The 21,723-nt window shown below is 32.7% G+C and overlaps 1 protein-coding gene across 1 annotated transcript; it reads right to left on the reverse strand.

Annotated features, from left to right (window-relative positions):
• Positions 1–3,367: 3,367 nt before the first annotated feature.
• Positions 3,368–4,303, reverse strand: LOC308649311 (olfactory receptor 2B11-like; the record flags this gene model as incomplete). Its single annotated transcript, XM_081294937.1, has 1 exon — positions 3,368–4,303. The coding sequence occupies one exon, from the start codon at positions 4,301–4,303 to the stop codon at positions 3,368–3,370; it is 936 nt and encodes a 311-aa protein (XP_081151063.1).
• Positions 4,304–21,723: the final 17,420 nt, after the last annotated feature.

Raw genomic sequence — 21,723 nt, forward strand, 5'->3', positions numbered from 1 at the left:
TTCTTGAATCCAAATGAAAATAAAACAACACTATATCAAAATCTGTGGACTATAGAACAGTAGTGACAGGAAAGTTCATAGCAATAAATGCGTACTTTGGAAAAATAGAAATATTTCAAATAAACTTAATGATATATCCGAAGTATTTAGAAAAGCAAGAACAAACCAAATATAAGTTGCAGAAAAAAGGAATAATAAAAATCAGATCATAATAAGGAGAGCAACTAAGAACAGAGAAGGGAGGAAGAGCATGAGAAGAAGATTAACATTAAATAGAGAAGAGAGGTGGGAGGGAAAGGGAGAGAGAAAGGAAATTGCATGGAAATGGAAGGAGAACCTCACTGTTATACACAATTACATAGAAGAGGAAGTGAGGGGAAAGGGAAAAAAAACAAGGGAGAGAAATGAATTACAGTAGATGGGGTAGAGAGAGAAGATGGGAGGGGAGGAGAGGGGAGGGGATGGGGGATAGTAGAGGACAGGAAAGGCAACAGAATACAACAGACACTAGTATGGCAGTATGTAAAAACGTGGATGTGTAACCAATGTGATTCAGCAATTTGTATACAGGGTAAAAATGGGAGTTCATAACCCACTTGAATCAAATGTATAAAATATGATATGTCAAGAGCTATGTAATGTTTTGAACAACTAATAATAATAATAAAAAAGAAAAACAATACAGATCAATGAAGCAGAGTTGGTTTTTTAAAAAGATTAATGAAGCTGGTATGAATTTAGTGGACTAACTAAGAAAAAAGAGAGAGAAAAAAAATTTAGAGAGAGAAATAGAGACCACATATACCACAGAAATGCAAAGGACCATAAGATACACAATGAACAGTTATATGTTAAAACCTGTAAAACCTAGGGCTGGGGATATAGCTCAGTGATAGAATACTTGCCTAAAATGAACTTTAGGTTCAATCCTCAACATTGCCCAAAACAAACAAAAAACAAAACAAAAACAAAACAAAACTGTAAAACTTAGAATAAATGGATAAATTCCCAAACACACACAACTTACTAGAATTGAATCAAAAAGGAAATCAAAACAGGCAATAATGGGACTGAAGCAATTTCCCATCTAAAAAAGTCAGGACATGATGTTTCTTCTGCTATTCTACAAAACTTTTAAAGAATAATTAATTTCAATTTTTCTGAAACTATTTTAAGAAAGTGAAATGAAAAGACCTCTGAAAAACTCTTTTACAAAGTAATCATTATCCTGATACAAGAATCAAAGATACAACAATAAAAATGCTACAAATTTAAATTCCTGATGAACATAGATGCAAAACATTCTCAACAAAATACTAGCAAACTGAATTCAACAGTACTTCAAAAAGGTTATACATCATGATCAAATGGCTGCAATGATGGTTAAACATATAAAAATCAATAAACATGATACTACACATCAACAGAATGAAGAGCAAAAGTATATGATCATCTCAATGAATGTAGAAAAGTATTCATAAGATTTAACATAAAAAATCCTCAACAAGTTAGGTACAGAAGTATCTACCTTAATGTATTAAACGTTGTAAACAACAAATCTACTACTAATATCCTATCAAATGGGGAAAAGCTAAAAGCATTCCCTCAAAGATCTGAAGTGAGATAAGGATATTCACTTTTACCAATCTTATTTAATATAGTATTGGAAGTCTTGATAAGAGCAATTATGCAAGAAAATAAATGCAGGGTATCCAAATTGGAAAGAAGTTAAATTATCCATGTTTGCATATGATATGATTTTTTTACATAGAGAAAGTTATATAATTATCAAAAAGATATTAGAACTGATAAATTCAGTAAAGTTGCAGATACAACATAGACATACAGGAAAAAAAGAGCAGCATTCACATATACCAAAAGCAGAGTTACAAATTAAGTTGCAAAAAAAAGCAATTTAATTTGTAATAGCTGTAAAAAATAAAGTTATTTAGGAATTAGTTTAATTATGAAGCAACAGATCTCTGTAATAAAAATTATAAAACACTGGTAAAAATTATAAAGAACACAAAAAGGAAAAAAATGTTCCATGTTTATGAATTAATATTGTTAAAATGACTATACTACCCAAAATGATCTATAGATTCATTGCAATTCCCATCAAAATACCAATGACTTTCTTCATAGAAATAGAAAAAAAAAGTCCTACAATTGGCTGTAATGCATACTCTGCAGTGATAGCAAGCAATTCTTTCCTATTCAAAAGGCATTCCTGACTATTCCAATTTATGCACAGAAATGTGGCCAGATTGCCAATAAATATAACTTCTTTTTTACTCTCACTAATTCAGAGGACTCATTTTTTTAATGAAATATCTCTCTATTTTACCCATTAAAATGGATTAAACTGTATATTAAAATATTTAATATTTTAAAATATATAAAATATAAAATAATAAATAATAAATAACATATTCATTAAGCAATGGCATCTGCATAAATTGAGGTTAATCAATCATGAGATTCAGGATTCTGTGAAAGCATAGACTGCTTCAGAGACTGCAGAGTGTAGCCAGTCTGTACATAATCCTGGGCCATATTTGAGGAGACTGATAAAATGTTTTCATTTAAACTGACTCATTAACTGCATTCCTGTGCTATCGTTATGATTACTTGCTTAATCTATTGTTATAGTTTGGATATGAGGTGTCTCCCTAAGCTCCTGTATTAATGCAGGCATTTTGAAAGGTAAAATGATTGAATTGTGAAAGATGTAACTTAATTATCATAGTTTGAATGGACTGACTGGGTGATAACAATAGGTAGGAGAGGCATGGCTGGAGGAGGTGTGTCATTGGGGGCCATCCCTGAGAGGATTCATCTTCCTTTTCCCTCTTCTCCCTCTGTTTCCTTTATGCCACAAGGGAAGCAGTCTCCTTCTACTATGTCCTTCCCCCATGATCCCCTGCCTCACCATGGGCCTATAGTTGATGGTCTATGGATTGAGATCTCTGAAACTATGAGCACCAAATAAGCTTTCCTTCCTCTAAATTGGACATGTCAATTATATTGGTCACAGCAATGAAAAATCTGACTAAAACAACTATTCAATATATGATATAACTTATGTTGTTAGTTTTTAAATTACTTAACAAAATTGTCTCAGAGCATAGCAACCAGAATAGAATTATTTTAATATAATCTCACAACAAAGAGGTGATGTTGGTGAACATTGGCTAAATATCATCCCATTTACCATAGATTATAAAGAATATAAAAAATATCACATGCTTTTCAAGAAGAACCTGTAACATGAGATAGGATTATGAGAATTAGACGTAGGTGTCAGAGATCCATATGGCCCTACTCTAATTGTTAAATAATTTAATTTGATGTCTACCAAGTATCACTAGCATCTGAAAATGCCCCTCATAAGTTTGTTTAATGCTCCCTTCACATCCTTATTCCTCAGTGTGTAGATGAAGGGGTTGATTGTAGGAATCATTACTCCATAGAACAGAGCCATGAACTTGGGTTGATCCCTCGAGATGGAAGAGGGGGGTTGAATGTATGTGCTAATGCCTGGGCCATAAAATAAGAAAACTACAATGAGATGAGAGGAGCATGTCCCAAAAGCCTTTTTCCTTCCTTCAGAAGATTTAATCTTAAATATGGCATGTCCAATACTCACATAGGAGACAAGAATTAAGCATAGAGGAACAGCTATTAAAAAAGAGCATACCAGAGAGAGTGTAAACTCATTAGCCTCCTTTTCCCCACAGGCAGTCTTTATCAGAACTGGAATCTCACAAAACAAGTGATCCAGTTTATTGATGCTGCATAGTGGCAACTGTAATGTTAGAGTGACCTCAAAGATACCATAAGTAATTCCACTTATCCACATAATGGACACTAACAGGATACAGATGTGCTGATTCATGATAAGGGTGTAGTGCAGAGGCCTGCAGATGGCCACATAGTGATCAACAGCCATGAGAGCCAGGAGAAGACATTCTGTGCTTCCCATTGTACTGAAAAGAAACAACTGTACTGCACACCCCACATAGCTGATGGTCTTCTTAGAGCTACCCAGGTTAAATAGCATCTGAGGCACAATGCTGGTGGTGTAACACATGTCCAAGAAGGAGAGGTTGGTGAGGAAGAAATACATGGGTCTATGAAGACAGGGGTCTAATTGTGACACCAGAATGATGGCTATGTTTCCCATCATGGCAATTGGGTATGTTATGAGAAGAATAACAAACAGAGAAAGCTCTAGCCAAGGGCGGTCATCAAAGCCTAGTAGGATGAACTCTTCTGGGTGGCTTTCATTAATGAGTGCCATTCTCTTCAGTTTGCTTCCCCTGTATCAAGAAAGTGTCAAAGAGAGAGTTATGAAATGTTGAAACATAGTTCAATATTGGCAATCCACTCACATATGATGGCATGCAGTTACATATGGGGCAAATAATATAAATGATGTTACACCAGGTGACCAAATTAACTTTCACATCAGTACAAATTAAAGGCAGTTACTTTCAACATGTAAAATTACCTTTCTAAAACTGCAATTCCTCCTATATTTAATCAGTCTGACCATAAATATGTCCTGGAGTACTGATAAAGATGCAAGGAGAAGTGGATGTGACTATGTTTTAGAGACTTCTAACAATGGTTTTCAAACCATTGGTGTCATGAAAATCAGGTAAGGATATGGTTGACATGAAGTTTATTATTTTCTATCTCTGAGCATCTGATATAGTAGATGTGTCATGGGACAATGGAATCTGAATATTTATACTTAGACATACTTCTGCCAGTGGATATGAGGTACCTCATATTCAAGCAATAGCAAAAGAAGTAGGTGGAAAATACCTGGCCCCATGAAAAACAAGATAATCCTTATTTAATTCAAATAATTAATTGAATAATTATGTTACCTCCATGTATAGTAAAAAGACTGTGTTGAATCAACTATTTCTTAGCCTTTTAGAATTGAGTGAAAGTTTCAAATATTTTTAACATCAGTTTTTTTTAAGTATAAATTGAGACAGTTAAGATTTTCCACTGCTTAAAAGTTTGGTTTTGCAGTCCAGTGTATTGGTGCAGGCCTATAACACCATGTGCTCAAGAGGCTCAGATAGCAGGAGTGCAGGATTGTGGTCTACAAGGGTAACCTATGGAGAGCCTGTGTCAAAATTTAAAAATATAAAGAACTGGGATGTAATGCAGTGTAGGGGACCCCTAGTTTTAATTCCACTACTGCAAAACAAACAAACAAACAAACAGAATAGATTTTCAATGTGCTTTTTCTCACATAACTGATAAGTTCAAACTTTGAGCATTTAAGTTTTATATTAAATTTTAGTTAATTTATCCTTATAAGGGACTTTCCATTATAAAATAAACATAATATTATCCTATTTAAGTATGAGCATTTGAAAAATGATAAGTAATTGACTGATTATACATGGCTACAACCATATTTTTTGAACTACACATAACTGCTGTCAGGAGAAACTCAATATCCCAGTTCAGGCCCCAGAGACTTATTCAAATTCACCAGTCATTTCACATTTCAAGTACATACATGTCTGTTTCTCAGCTAAAAGACATAATAAAAACAACAAAATTCATTAGCTGAATAAAGGAGTATTTGAGAAAGGAAAATGAAGTAAAGCTGGTTTTAAAATTTATATTTTTCTTTTTTGTCAGTGGGGAAATATAGTCCATAAAATCCCTAATCTTTGTAAAATGGAGACTGCTCATATGGAGAGTTGAGACAGCATTGACATGACAAAATTTGAGTTATTCTGCCAGTCAAGTAGTGATTAAAGTTTATCAGATTACATGCTTAGGATTAGAAGGCACAATTTTTATATTCTCTATTTTATTAAATCCTCAAAGCTATCCTGAGTGGATTCACACATAACTACTCAGAGCTAGGGTGTAAACATTGACTTGATTATAGAGTATCCTGATTCTGAAGTGTGTAACAAAAATATTAAAGCAATAATCACAACTAATCTTTAATGCACCCTTTGTGCCAAACACTCCAATAAACACACTTCTTAAAGCATCTAGTACATACCTCCAAACCACATAAAAAAATATTATGGTGCCCATATTTCAGGATGTTGTTAATTATTGATTTCTATTGTGTGCTAATAACTAGAAGCTTCTAAAGATCAAAAAGCAACTAATACCTTAAATGAGGTAGTGAAATATAGAGACTATAAATACGAACTTTTAAGATTTCAAAGAAAACGTGTATTCTAGAAATATTTCTTGAATGTTTTGTGGCCTCTATATTTTATTTGAGCTTGACTTATGCTAGATGTTATATGAACACAACTAATTTTGAAACAATCTTGGTCCAAGTTCTTTTTCAGGTGAAAATCCTATGTTGTAGGCAGAAAATGAAATAAGCATGGTCAGAATTTATTGAATACCATATTGCCTATTTGTTGGGAATACTTATTTTCACATTTTACATCTTTCAAGCAATAGCTCTTTGTTTTTGTTGTGTTTAGGATCAAACCCAGGGCCTTGTGGATCTTAGACAAGCATTCTACCACTGAGCTACCTCTCTAACCCTACATTTTATAGTTTCCTATTCTTACCAACCTTCAATTTATTTTAGGTTTTATCCTCCAGGATTCCTTCCACAATTAATTACTTATAACAATTAAGACAAATAATCCCTCCAGTTTAATTTCAATTTTTAAAATATTTGTATTATTTAGAATTTTGTTCTTATTATTCACCTTAAATGTAGCTTTATCTGTGAATGGAGATTACCCCTGAGCCCTTCATTTCTCTGGATATTTCCCTCAAGATATCAGTGAAGATGTGATTAGTCTATTTGATTTACTCTGACGTGTACTAAAAGCTCTGTAATTCTACTCTTGGATCTCATCTTTTCATGTTCATGCTCATATTTCATTATTTTATCTCTTGGAATCCCATCTGCTGTTTTGTTCTTCTGCTTCTAGTGATTTTCCATTCCTATCTCATTACATAGGAATCCGTTTATATAAAAATGTTAAAAATCATGTTAATAAATTTCCAGTCTGTTCCTGTTGACCTCTTCTTTGTATCTTTCCTCACATTTTTTCTAGTGTAGCTTATTCACATTCTTCATTTTCATAACACATAGTATTTTATCTGTTCTTATAAGACTTTTTAGCTTTACAGTGAAAAAAGGATGACACAAAGAAATCAATGTCATTTTCATCTGAAACCAATATCCCTGAAACACAAGAAGTTAATAAGACTATTGACCAAACATTTTTAAATGATACATTTTTATAGTTTCATGAGTGACTGAAAGCTTCATACATCATTTAAGCAATATCAGTCAGAAATACTCTATGAAATGTAAGCAATATCTGTCAGAAATACTCTATGAAATAATAAAATTAAATTATTTTAATGCTTTAAATGACACATTGAGAAAAAAATAATTAAAAAGAGCAATCTGTTTGTTCCTAGAGCCACTGAACAAGATATTTCCAAGGTTTACAAAAAGCTTCCTGAAATTAAGTTCTCTCTGCTTCATACATGCATAGGCACCATGAGGCCCTAAAATCTACCCATAGCCCAAACTTTCCAAAAAAATCATGAACCTTTAAAAACAAATGTCTTTTTTCTCACCTTATGTTCAAAAATATTTTTCAATAAAAACAAATTTGTAAAGGAACACACATGAATTTTTGAAACATTCAGAAACAGAAGAAACTACAGTCCATGGTTGCATCTTTACATATGAGTTTCAGAACTGTTTGTTTTTAGCTGATACAGGTCCAAAAAGGAAAAGAGTCTGTTAGGAAAAAAAAATATTAGAAAATACCCAGAATGTTTTGTGGGAGTTCTATTTATATGCTGTTTCTGAGGTCCTTGGGACACTATATTCATGTTTCCTTATCTCATATGAGTTAGTAGAAAGAGATCCTGGGGACAGAGATCCCTGTGGGACTTTTTCTTATGAACAATTAGTTATCTACTGAACTGAGGTCGGGAGCAAATCTCTTGTTAGATGTATTTGCAGTAAACTCATTCAATTTCCCATCACACTAGACTTTGATTTTAAATAATATAGATAATAATGAATAAAACAAATAGTATACTACAAGACCAGAGCCAGTCTGACTAAATGATTATGGAGAATTGAGACCAGGCATCTTTGAATATTTTACTCCATTAAATCTCAGAACATGTCACAATAATTCAATTATTTCTAGTCATAAGAATAAAGACATTCAACAATGGGTTGCATCAATAAAAACAATTTTTTTTAATGAATGGAAACAAATAATACTAAAAAACCTTCAAAATATTTAATGTTTTTATAAGTAGGTGAAATGGCAATCATTTCATGTGCAAATTATATAATATAGCCAAATGTAGATAACATTCAAATATAAAAATTACAAACTTCACGAGCATATTATTTTGAAAAACTAATTCAAATACAAATTATAGACACAAATAGAGAGTTTTTTTAATTGTTGGTTGTTCAAAACATTACATAGTTTTTGACATATCATATTTCACATTTTGATTCAAGTGGGTTATGAACTCCCATTTTTACCCCGTATAAGGATTGCAGAATCACATCAGTTACACTTCCATTGATTTACATATTGCCATACTAGTGTCTGTTGTATTCTGCTGCCTTTCCTATCCTCTACTATCCCCTCTCCCCTCCCCTCCCCTCTTCTCTCTCTACCCCCTCTACTGTAATTCATTTCTCCCCCTTGTATTTTTCCCTTTTCCCTCAGTTCCTCTTGTATGTAATTTTGTATAACCATGAGGGTCTCCTTCCATTTCCATGCAATTTCCTTTCCCTCTCGCTTTCCCTCCCACCTCTCATCCCTGTTTAATATTAATCTTCTTCTCATGCTCTTCGTCCTTACTCTGTTCTTAGTTACTCTCCTTATATCAAAGAAGACATTTGGACAGAACCCTAAAGAGAGAAATAGAAGATCTTAGAAGATGGAAAAATATACCCTGTTCATGGATAGGCAGAACTAACATCATCAAAATGGCGATATTACCAAAAGTTCTCTATAGGTTTAATGCAATGCCAATCAAAATCCCAATGGCATTTCTTGTAGAAATAGAGAAAGCAATCATGAAATTCATATGGAAAAACAAAAGACCCAGAATAGCAAAAACAATGCTAAGCAGGAAGTGTGAATCAGGCAGTATAGCAATACCAGACTTCAAACTATACTACAGAGCAATAGTAACAAAAACAGCATGGTACTGGTACCAAAACAGGTGGGTGGACCAATGGTACAGAATAGAGGACACAGAAACCAATCCACAAAACTACAACTATCATATTTGATAAAGGGGCTAAAAGCATGCAATGGAGGAAGGATAGCATCTTCAACAAATGGTGCTGGGAAAACTGGAAATCCATATGCATCAAAATGAAACTGAATCCCTTTCTCTCGCCATGCACAAAACTTAACTCAAAATGGATCAAGGAGCTTGATATCAAATCAGAGACACAGTGTCTGATAGAAGAAAAAGTTGGCTACGATCTACATACTGTGGGGTCGGGCCCCAAATTCCTCAATAGGACACCCATAGCACAAGAGTTAATTACTAGAATCAACAAATGGGACTTACTCAAACTAAAAAGTTTTTTTCTCAGCAAGAGAAACAATAAGAGAGGTAAATAGGGAGCCTACATCCTGGGAACAAATCTTTACTCCTCACACTTCAGATAGAGCCCTAATATCCAGAGTATACAAAGAACTCAAAAAATTAGACAATAAGATAACAAACAACCCAATCAACAAATGGGCCAAGGACCTGAACAGACACTTCTCAGAGGAGGACATACTATCAATCAACACGCACATGAAAAAATGCTCAGCATCGATAGCAGTCAGAGAAATGCAAATCAAAACCACCCTAAGATACCATCTCACTCCAGTAACATTGGCAGCCATTATGAAGTCAAACAACAACAAGTGCTGGCAAGGATGTGGGGAAAAGGGTACACTTGCTCATTGTTGGTGGGACTGCAAATTGGTTCCGCCAATTTGGAAAGCAGTATGGAGATTTCTTGGAAAGCTGGGAATGGAACCACCATTTGACCCAGCTATTCCCCTTCTTGGTCTATTCCCTAAAGACCTAAAAAGAGCATGCTACAGGGACATTGCTACATCGATGTTCATAGCAGCACAATTCACAATAGCAAGACTGTGGAACCAACCTAGATGCCCTTCAATAGATGAATGGATAAAAAAATGTGGCATCTATACACGATGGAGTATTACTCTGCATTAAAAAATGATAAAATCATAGAATTTGGAGGGAAATGGATGGCATTAGAGCAGATTATGCTAAGTGAAGCCAGCCAATCCCTAAAAAACAAATAGAGAGTTTTCATTTTTAGAACTTCCTTCTTTGATTCATAATCTCTTCTCTAAGGATAATCATTACTGTCATATTTTTTCATTATGTATGTACTGAATATTCCCTATTCCACTCTTTTACTCCAAGTCCATTCTGTATCTCAATATATGTCATATGTCAAAAAACCAAAATAACAAATTTATTTATAGATTGACTTAGCTTTGTTCATGATTCATGAATCAGTGCAGCCTACCTTCTACAAAATACAGTAAGAGCACTCACTGCACAAAAGCAGAAGAGTGGGTTTTGTGATTTGGGAAGAAGCAAAGAGAAAAATAGAAATAGTTGATTTATTGTCACATGTCACTCTAGGTTACTTTTTTTTTAAGGGACATTGGTCTATTATGCTGATTCAGATTGACCAGAATCCCTTTTCAGGAAAAACTAGTCTGTTTTGGAATTGATTTATATACCTCACATTTTAGTCTGATTATGTGGAATTTGGCTTGAGTGATTACATTTTGGTTTGGTCTGTTCTGTCAGGGCCAAATGGGTGCTCAGTCCAAAACAATAACCTCCCATACATTTTGTTTAATGGTTTCTATTCTGTGTCATTCATCTAAAGGAAGAATCAAGATGATTCCTTGATAATTGGTTTCTGGTTTTGTTCAACTGAGGGAGAGTTACTACTCAAGACATTAAGTAGAACACAGCTATTTTGGAATATGTTCCTCCAGCTCCCTCTCAGCCAACACACATGAAGCTGCCTATGTTGCTCAACCAAGATCAGAGTTCCTGAAAGCTGCCTTATGTAGAGAGACATTCTTTCTCTTTCTTCTTTCCAGTATAACTTCTTCCCTTTGTTACTTTGGTTTGGTAAAAGGTTATTCACTGTTAATAGCTCCAAGTGGTCATTTATTCTTATAAACACATAGAAATACATTATTTGTATTCCTAAATCCTTACAAGACTTAGGACATGTTTCTTTAGCTAAAATTCCCTCAATACCCTTGTTGGAGTGTGCCATCTATTTTCTGCTGAGATCATGCCAGATATAACTCTGCATTATAGACTAAGTTTGTCTCCTGTTTCAGAATTTTTTTTCTAGTTTTTATTTATTTTATATTAACAAAAATGCATGCATTTATCATGTATAATATGATGTTTTAAAGAACATATTCTTATGCAATGATTAGATAATCTACATTATTTGTCTCACAGCTCTGATTTTTATGATAAGAACATGTTTTCATCTACTATCTCAATATTTTTAAGAGTCCAGTGTAAATGGTCAAATGATCAATAGAGAAGAGAGAAGGGGAAGGAAAGGTACTGAGGATTGAATTAGAAGAAGATATATTCCATGCTTTTATAATTCTGTCAAAATATATGCTATTGTCATGTACAACTGAAAAGAACCAATAAAAATAAATACATAAATAAACAAACAAACAAAAGAGTAAATATACTGAAAACAATATTCACCATGTACAATAGATCTCTTGAAACTATTTGTCTAATGTAATTGACAAATTATATCCTTTGACCAACATATCACAAACCCTCACCTCCAAAGCAATATAGAACCTGGTAATGGCTGTTTTATTGTCTACTTTTATGTGAGCAGCTTCTTAGATTATTTTAATGAGTGAGTTCATAAGATACTTATCTTTCTGTTCCTAGTTTACTTCACTTAACATAATAAAGTCCTATAGTTCCAACCATTTTGTTGCAAATAATATAATTTATGGGATTCCTGATTTTTTTTTTTGTGTGTGTGTGTACAAATTTTCTTTATTTATCCATTTCCTGTCTCGACTATTATGAATAGTCTGCAATGCACATAGTGGTACAGATATCACTTTGATTGTATTCTCTGTAGCAATAGTGCTGGAACAAATGTTAATTTTATTTTTAATTTTTGAGGAATCATAACACTGTTATCCACAATGGCATTAAATTACATCCCCCCCAGCTCTGAGAGGCTTTCCTTTTCTCAAGTTCTCAACAATATTTCTTATGTCTTTTAGATAATAATCATTCTAAACAGTGTTAGATCATCTGTGATTGGAGTTCTAATTTACATTTGCCTGGTAGTATCTTGAGCCTTTTTAAAAAATATATACTTATTGGTCATTTGTATATGTTGTTCTGAGAAATGTTTCATTTCTTCAGATCCTTTGCTCTTATTTATAGTGTTTTTCTAAATTAGTGCATTATAAATATGCATAATGTAAAATTCACTGTAGCATGTGCATATATGTACAGAAGAAAATTTGGTCAGATTCATTCTACCATTCCTCCTTTACTCATTCCTCCTCCCTCTCCCTTAATTATCTTCCTCTATTGGAAGTGACCTTTTTTTCTGGTTTCATGGAATTCACCACCCTATTTATTTTTATTCTCCTTATTTTCTTCTAGCTTCTGCATATCAGAGAAAATATTTTACCCTTGACCTTTTGTGTCTTTTCAACATAGGTACTGGTTTTGTCACTATTGAGTTTGAACCCAATATCTTTATATTTTCTAGATATTAGTCTCTTATCAAATGCATAGTTGGCAAATATTTCCCCTATTTTGTAAATTGTTTCTTAACTCTCAATTTTCTGTTTCTGTGCAGAAGCTTTCTGGTTTAATGTATTCCCATTGGTTTATTTTTGCTTTTGTCTTCCATTGCGTTGTTGGAATCATACCCAAAAAAGTCATTTCCCAGATCAACATTGTATTTTTCCCCTATGAATTCACAATGTGAGAGTAGAAGTAGGAGTTCCCATGGTGCAGTTAAATCTTTTCTTTGCTCAGTGGGAGACTGCTGGCATATTAGCAAAAGCCAGCAAAATTTTAACAAAGCATTTCAATAACCCCCAATCTCCTATGGCCCTTCTCTCCTCTTTACTATACTAATCCACACAATACATTACAGACATATGAGAGACTTCAAGTCTGAAGCTTATAGGTGTTTCTTTTATATAGTTATTTTTTTTCCATTGTAGAGAGCTGTGCCAGAGGAAGTTAATTGTGAATTCTAAGATTTAGAAACTGAGTCTGCAGAAACTATTGTCACCCTACTTGCCACTTTAATTTTTATTAAAATCTTCATTATAAAACTTACTGAAGTATTGTGGAAACAATTTATATTAATAGAATATCATATTAAATTATTTGAGTAAAAAGAAATACTGTAAATTCTTTGTTCATTCATTTTTTACAAACCAAATCCTCTGTGATAAAAAAAAAAACTATTATTTTTTTACAACATATATCTATGTCTTTTTGTAGTTGATAACATTTTCCTTGAAATTTGATTTTATTTTTCTACAATTCTTTAAATATATTCCAAAAATACTTTACTTTTTAAAATCCAAAGTAGTTCAATCATAGTAATTATGTACTTGCTAACTAATAATAACTATTAACAATAAAAAGAATATAGAGCTAGGCATATAATCAACAATGTAAAAACTAAATTTCAAAATTGTTCAATAAAATTTATTTTTATTCTTTATTTGTTGCATGTTGACACGTGAAATTATATTTCTTATATACAACATGTTTTGAAGTGTATATATATATATATATATATATATATATATATGAAACAACAAGTGCATTACTGAATAGTTATCATTTCTATGATGAGACACTTTATATCTACTTTCTTTGTTTTTTCAAGAATTGAATACATTAGCTACAGTCATGCTGTGCAATTAAATTTTTGTCAAACTATAACTATGCATCCTTTGGCCAACATTCTCAAATCCTTACCACTCTTAAACACCCCAGTTTCTAATAACCACCATCCTACTTTTTGTTTATATGAGAACTCTTTTAGATTCCACACCTGAGGTATATCATGAGGTATTTGTCTTTTGTGATTAGCTTCTTTCATTTAACATACTGTATTGAAGGTACATCTGTGTGTTGCAAATGACTGAATTTCCCTCTTTTTATGTCTATATAGTGTTCTATTGTGTGTTGCTATCACATTTCCTTGATCCATTAATCAGTTAATGGATACACATTAATTCATATCTGTTGTGAATAGTCCTGTGATAATCATGGGAGTGCAGAGATTTCTTTGACATACTTATTTCACTTCCTTCAGATATGTATGCAATGTGCGATTGTTTATCATATAGCAGTTTTAGTTTTAATTTTTTGAGTGAGCTTCATTTTATTTTCTATAGTGGTTGTACATCCCATTAACTGTGTGCAAAGGTTTTCCTTTGTCCACATCTTTGTCAACTCTGGCTGTCTTTTGACTTAGATAATAGTCATTCTAATTGGATTGAAATAAAACCTCAATGGGTTTTCAGGATATCATTGATGATTAGTAATATTGAACAGTTTCTCATAAACCTGTTGGCCACTTTTATGGATGCTCTTGAGGGAACTTTCTATTGAGGTCTTTGGCCAAGTATTTATTTGTATTCATTTTATCTTGATATTGAATTATTCAGATTCCTTATTCATTTTGAATATTTACCATCTATTAAATATATACTTTGCAAGATTTTATCCCATTTTGTAGGTTTTCTCTTTACTCTGGATTATTTTCATTGATTTTCAAAGTCTTCTAGTTTGATGTAATCCAATTGTCATTTTTTGTTTTTGTCACTTGTGCTTTCAAATTCATTTTCAAACATTCATCACCCAGGCCAAAAGTTTTTATCCCTCTTTTCTTCTAGTGGTTTCATAGGTTTAAGTCTTACACTTAGGTCTTTCATCCATTTTGAATTATTTTTTATTTTATCAAATATAACATTCTAATATTCTGATGGATTCAGACTATCATATTTTATTAGCACCATTTATGCAAGAGATTATTCTCTTCCCATTGTGTATTCTTGGAATCTTTGAGAAAAATTTGTTTGGTTATAAGTGAGTGGCTTTATTTTTTTGCTCTTTCTTATTTTCCACTGGTTTATGTGTGTGTGTTTGTGACCAACTACCATATCATCTGGTTTACTATGTCTTCTCTGAATATTTTGAGCCAGTTTATGTGCCACTTTTGAATTCTTTGTCATGTAGTCTATATCTCTATCTCTTTAGAGTCAGTTTTTGGCATATAATTCTGAGCATTTGGTGATATTATTTTGCCATGGTTGTTCTTGATCCTTGTGGTTATGTATTATGTCTATGCTTTCAAGAAGTAGGTACTTATTCCAGTCTTGACAGCCTGGTTTCATCTTGGAATGCCTTTTAAACTGTAAGTCTGTTGATAGAATTTGGGTAGTCCTTCTGAAGGTGTCCTTGAGCCCATGCTCTACTATCATTGACATGCTATGGAGACTCTAAGCTAAGATTGCCATGCTGATGGGATTTCATGGCCTTTGAAGTTGGTGCTGTAAGCTTATGGGCCCTGAGGTATATATTGTACTTTGGTGTGTCTGAGGCTTGTAGCTACTAGAGGTCTTTCTGCCAGAATACTTTGGATACACAACAGTGACCAAGGCATCTGTAGTTTGTCAGCAGTGATATGAGCTGGAGAATGAATTTGTCTCGGAGAGGCTACAGGTTCTTGCCTCATGCTCTAGCCTATCTGATGCATCAGATCATGTGTCATGGTCTAAAGTCAGGGACTGTGGATGACTCTTGGTACTGGGTTTTACTTTGTTATCCCTGTGTTGGGTTTCAAGTTAAAGTCCTATATTTACTTCTCTTTTATTATTCTAAGTAGATGACATGTCCCTCTGCACTATTCTGCCTGGTGTTGTGAGAGAGGCCATGGGTAATATTAAACAGTTCTTCCTGTCATCTTGGATTTGTCTTCTTTATCATTGTACAATAACTAGGTACTGTGATCTCTCATCTGGTTTTCTTAGGTCTTGTAAACATATTTTTGCTTATATAATCATTGTTTCTATTCATGAATTTGTAGAGGAAAGAGTATTGTTAATAGGCATATTCTCCATCTTGCTCTGCCTTCCTCTGAAAAACTACTTTCTTGACATTATACTTCTTGAGAAAATGTACATCTCCTAGACTTAAAACATCTTCATTGTCTTTAACTCATCTCTTTATCAGAGGACCCATATTTAATAAAATTTCCAAATTAAACTATTATACCAATATCTCACAATTTCTCATTTTTAAATTTTTATTATCCACCCTAGTCAATAATCTTATGGTTATATTAACTTTATCAAATCATTTTTTAGATATTTTCTACTTCAAATTATTTTTATGCTACTAAATGTAGTCTTAAAATAGAGATCTTTTATAATGTTATGATTGAATATACTGTAAAGTATCACCACATTTATCAATGCACATTTAAAATTTTACTATTTGTTGTGGTACCTAGTTCTAACTTAGTATAAATTCTCCTTCTAATGTAACATACATGTAGTCTTCAGCTTGTAATTTATTGAATTATTCATAATTTTGCATGTGTAATCTTAAATGCACTTCATTTTACAAATAGCTTGTTCTAATTGAAGAAAGCATGTATTTAAAAATGGAAATGTGTTATAGATTTAACAAGTCTATAATGAATATGTAGTTTAATCATTGTTTTGTACCTAATAAAATTATAATTTGTTATTATTCAATTTAAAGTAAATAAATAAATACTATTTCTGTTGATTAAAATTGACATAAATTCATATGTACAGACAAAAAAGCCCAGAGATTCTGACACAATGAATAATATGAATGAATGATAAAGACATGATTCTAAATGAAATAAGAGAGTCACAAAAGTATAACCATTATATTATTTCAATTTTAATATTTATCTAGAATAGTCAAATTCATAAAAACAGAAAGCAGAAAAATGGTTTCTAATGGTTTGGGTGAAGAAATGGTAATTTACTGTTTTATGTGTGCAAAATTTCAGTTTGACTATTAGAAGATTTTTGAAGATGGATGGTGGTGGTGGTTACACAAAAATGGGAAAGTACTTAATGCCACCAAACTGTAAGCATAAAAAAACTAAGGTGGATTTAAAATTATACAATAAATACAGTTATAAAATTTTTACATGATATTACATTAATATGTATAATTTCATGTTTTTATGTATGTTAAATATACATTTAAAAGCAAAGATAATAAGATTATTCGTATTTTAGTGCAATTTAAAAATAAATTCAAAAATTTTCAAGTATAAAATAAATTTCATGTAAAATGAAAAACAATATAGCAAAAAAGAAAAAAAAGAAAAGCTCTCTTTTGAGACTCAGTTCTAACATAAACTATACAAACTCTATAATAAATGATGGGTTTTCATTTTTTTTTCTCAGCAAGTTCATTCTTTGGGTAGAGAAAAGCTAAACATTTTTGTATGTTTGTTGGGAATCTTGCTACTTTATTGCTACTTTTCTGATGGAGTCTTCAGGTTTTTCTCTGAATAGAATCATATCATCTGCAGACAGGGGTAATTTGACCTTATCCTTTCTTTTATTTGTATGGTTTTTATTTCTTTACCTTATGTAATTGCTGTAGCTAAAATTTCTAGTCCTATATTAAGTAAAAGCAATGAGAATGGACATCATTGTCTTGTCTCCAGTCTTTTTTTTTTTTTTTTTTAAAGAGAGAGTGTGTGTGTGGGGGAGAGAGAGAGAGAGAGAGAGAGAGAGAGAGAGAGAGAGAGAGAGAGAGAATTTTTTAATATTTATTATTTTTTAGTTCTCGGCGGACACAACATCTTTGTTGGTATGTGGTGCTGAGGATCGAACCCGGGCCGCACGCATGCCAGGCGAGCGCGCTACCGCTTGAGCCACATCCCCAGCCCTTGTCTCCAGTCTTAAAGCACAGGGAACAAAAACAAAAATTGAAAATGGGATTACATCAAACCAAATGCTTCTGCTCAGCAGAAACAATCAACAGAGTGAAGAGACAACCTACAGAATCTGGAATATATAGAGAGCTCAAAAAACTTGACAGTAACAAATTTTAAAAATTCAGATAAAAATAAGCAAATTATCTAAATAGATATTTCTCAAAAGAAGTACAAATGACTGATAAATATATGAAAAAATGTTCAATATCATTAATCAGCAAATAAATGTAAATTAAAACTCTAACTAGATACCATTTTATACCAGTTAGAATGGTTATTGTAATAAACAAACAAACAAAAACAAACACCAAAGAAACAAAATTGAAAACAAAAAACAAAACAAAACAAAAAATAGCAAATGCTGGTAAGGATGTGGAGAAAGAGGAATAAACAGTAACAGTGGAAATGTGGAAGTTTCTCAAAAAGAACTGCTAAATGATCTAGCTACCCCACTGCTGAATATATATCCGAAGGAAATGAAGTTATCATACAAAAGAGATTTCTGCATGCTCATGTTTATTTCCACACTATTCACAGTAGCTGAGATATGTAATCACCCCAAATGCCCATCGACAGATAAACTGATAAGGAAAATATGTATATATGTGTACACACACACACACACACACACACACACACACACACACACTGAAGTACTATTCATTCCTAAAAAAGAAAAAGAAAAAGAAATCCTGTCATTTGCAGCAAAATGCAAAATGGAGAGCATCCTGTAAAGTAAAATGCTAGACACAGAAAGACAAGTATTGCAGGTTCTCTTTCATATGTGGAAACTAAAAAGTCAAACTGAGTGCTGGGGATGGGGCTCAAGCAGTAGTGCACTTGCCTGGCATGCATGTGGCCCAGGTTCGTTCCTCAGCACCACATCCAAATAAAGATGTTGAGTCCACCGAAAACTAAAAAATTCTCTCTCTCTCTCTCTCTCTCTCTCTCTCTTTTTAAAAAAAGGCAAACTGAACTTAGGGAATGGGTGATTGGATAGGGGCAATTGTGGAAGATCAGTGGTTGGACGTGATCAATGTGTGCTATATACAGGCATAGAAATACATAGTAAATTCCATTATTTATACAATTAATGTGTTAATAAAAAGTAATAATGAGGCACAACATCATTGTTTATCAATGCTGGATAATTCAAATCTTGAAGGGTTCTTGGAACACTATCAAAGATTTCAAATGCAAAGTGCCTAAAACATTCACGGACTCATGCCCCTTTTCAATATGGTCTTTCTTGTGCATCTCCTTTATTATACTATTAGCTTGATGTGCTTCTATATACTTGTTGTAGATATTCCAATCTTTGACATCTGCCTTTGGAAAATAACATTTTTGAGAGATCTATAAATAGTCTTCCTTCTTATTCCAGAAACATATTCTTGAAAGTGCATTTTAACATTTTTTAAAATTCTATAGTAGTTTATTTTGAGGAAACTTAAAGAGATGAAAAACTGGAAGAGGTATTATTGAAAACAAAAATAACCAATACCTAGGTCATTGGTCCACTTTGAATTGAGTTTTGTACATGGTGAGAAATAGGGGTTAAATTTCATTATAATACATGTAGATTTCCAGTTTTCCCAGCACCATTTGTTGAAGAGGCTATCTTTTCTCAAATGTATGTGTATGGAATTTTTGTGTACTATGTGATAACTGTATACATATGGGTTTGTCTCTGAGTCTTTTATTCTGTTACACTGGTCTTCATGTCTGTTTTTGTTCCAATACTATGCTGTTTTTTTTTAACTCTAGCTCTGTAGTATAATTTAAGTTCTGGTGTTATGAAGACTCCTCTTTCTCTTTTCTTGCTAAGGATTGCTTTGGCTATTCTGTGTCTCTTGTTTTTCCAAGTGAATGTCATGACTGTTTTTTCTATTTCTATGAAAAACATCATTGAAATTTTAATAGGAATTTCATTAAGTATGCATAGCACTTTTGTTAGTATGACCATTTTGACAATATTAATTCTGCCTATCCAAGAACATGGGATATTTTTCCATCTTTTAAAGTCTTCTTCAATTTCCTTCTCTAGGGTTCTGTAGTTTTCACTGTAACTGTCTTTCACCTCTTTTGTTAGATTGATTCACAAGTTTTTTTTTAGGCTATTGTGAATGGGATAATTTTCCTATTTCCCCTTTCAGCTGACTCATCGTTGGTGTTTAAGAACATATCTGATTTATGAGTGTTGATTTATATCCTGTTACTTTGCTGAATTCATTTATGGGTTCTATAAGCTTTCTGGTGGAGTTTTTTTGGGTTTCTAAATATAGAATCATGTCATAGACAAATAGGTATAATTTGAGCTCTTCTTTTCCTATTTGTACCCCTTTCATTTCTTTCTTTTGTCTAATTGCTCTGGCTAGGGTTTCAATAACTGCTAAATGAAAGTGGTGAAAGAGGGCTACCCTGTCTTGTTCCAGTCTTTAACAGGAATGCTTTGTATTTTTCTCTATTTATAATTATGTTGGTCTTGAGTTTAGCATATATAGCTTTTACAATGTTGAGATATGTTCCTATTATTCAAGACTCAATAAGTTAGATAGTATCAAACTAAAAGGCTTCTTCACAGCAAATAAAACAATCAAGAATGTGAAGAGAGAGTCTATAGAATGGGAGAAAATCTTTACCACCTGCACCTTGGATAGAGCATTAATCTCTAGGATATATAAAGAACTCAATAAAGTTAACACCAAAAAATAACTCAATCAATAAATGGGCAAAAGAGCTGAAAAAGCACTTCACAGAAGGAGAAATATTGATAGTTGAAAAATATGAAAAAATGTTCAACATCCCTAGCAATTAGAGAAATACAAATTAAAACTACACTGAGATCCCATCTCACTCCAGTCAGAACCACAATAATAAAGAAAACAAGTATCAATAAATATTGGTGAAGATATGAGGAGAAAGCTACTCCCATGCATTGCTGGTGGGCTGCAAATTGGTGCAACCATTACGGAAAGCAGTATGGTGATTCTTTAGACAATTTATAAAGAAACCACCATTTGATCCAGTTATCTCACTCCTTGTTCTATACCCAAAGGACTTAAAATCATAATACTACAGCCAAATCAATATTTATAGCAGATCAATTCACAATAGCCAAGCTATGGAAACAACCTACGTGCTCTTCAACAAACGAATGGATAAAGAAAATGTGGCATGAAATATTGCTCAGCCATAAAGAAGAATGAAATTATGGCATTTGAAAGAAAATTAATGAAACTGGAAACTATCATGCAAGCAAAATAAGCCAATCCTCAAAACCCAAAGGCTGAATGTTCTGTCTGATATGTGGATGCCAACCCAAAACAAGGGAGGGAGGAGAGGGGAAGAATAGAAGTTAATTGGATTAGACAAAGGGGAATAAAGGGAAGGGAGGGGAGAGGGAAATAGGAAGGACAGTAGAATGAATTGGACATAATTTCCCTATGTTCATATATAAATGCATGACTAGTGTAATTCCACATCCTGTACTACCACAAGAATGGAAGTCATACTCCACATATGTATAATATGTCAAAATACACTCTATTGTTATGCATATCTAAAATGAACAAATTTAAAAATTTGTTGCTTGAAAAAAA

The sequence above is a fragment of the Spermophilus citellus genome, assembly GCF_964194105.1.
Source record: "Spermophilus citellus genome assembly, chromosome: 5".
NCBI lineage: Eukaryota > Metazoa > Chordata > Mammalia > Rodentia > Sciuridae > Spermophilus > Spermophilus citellus.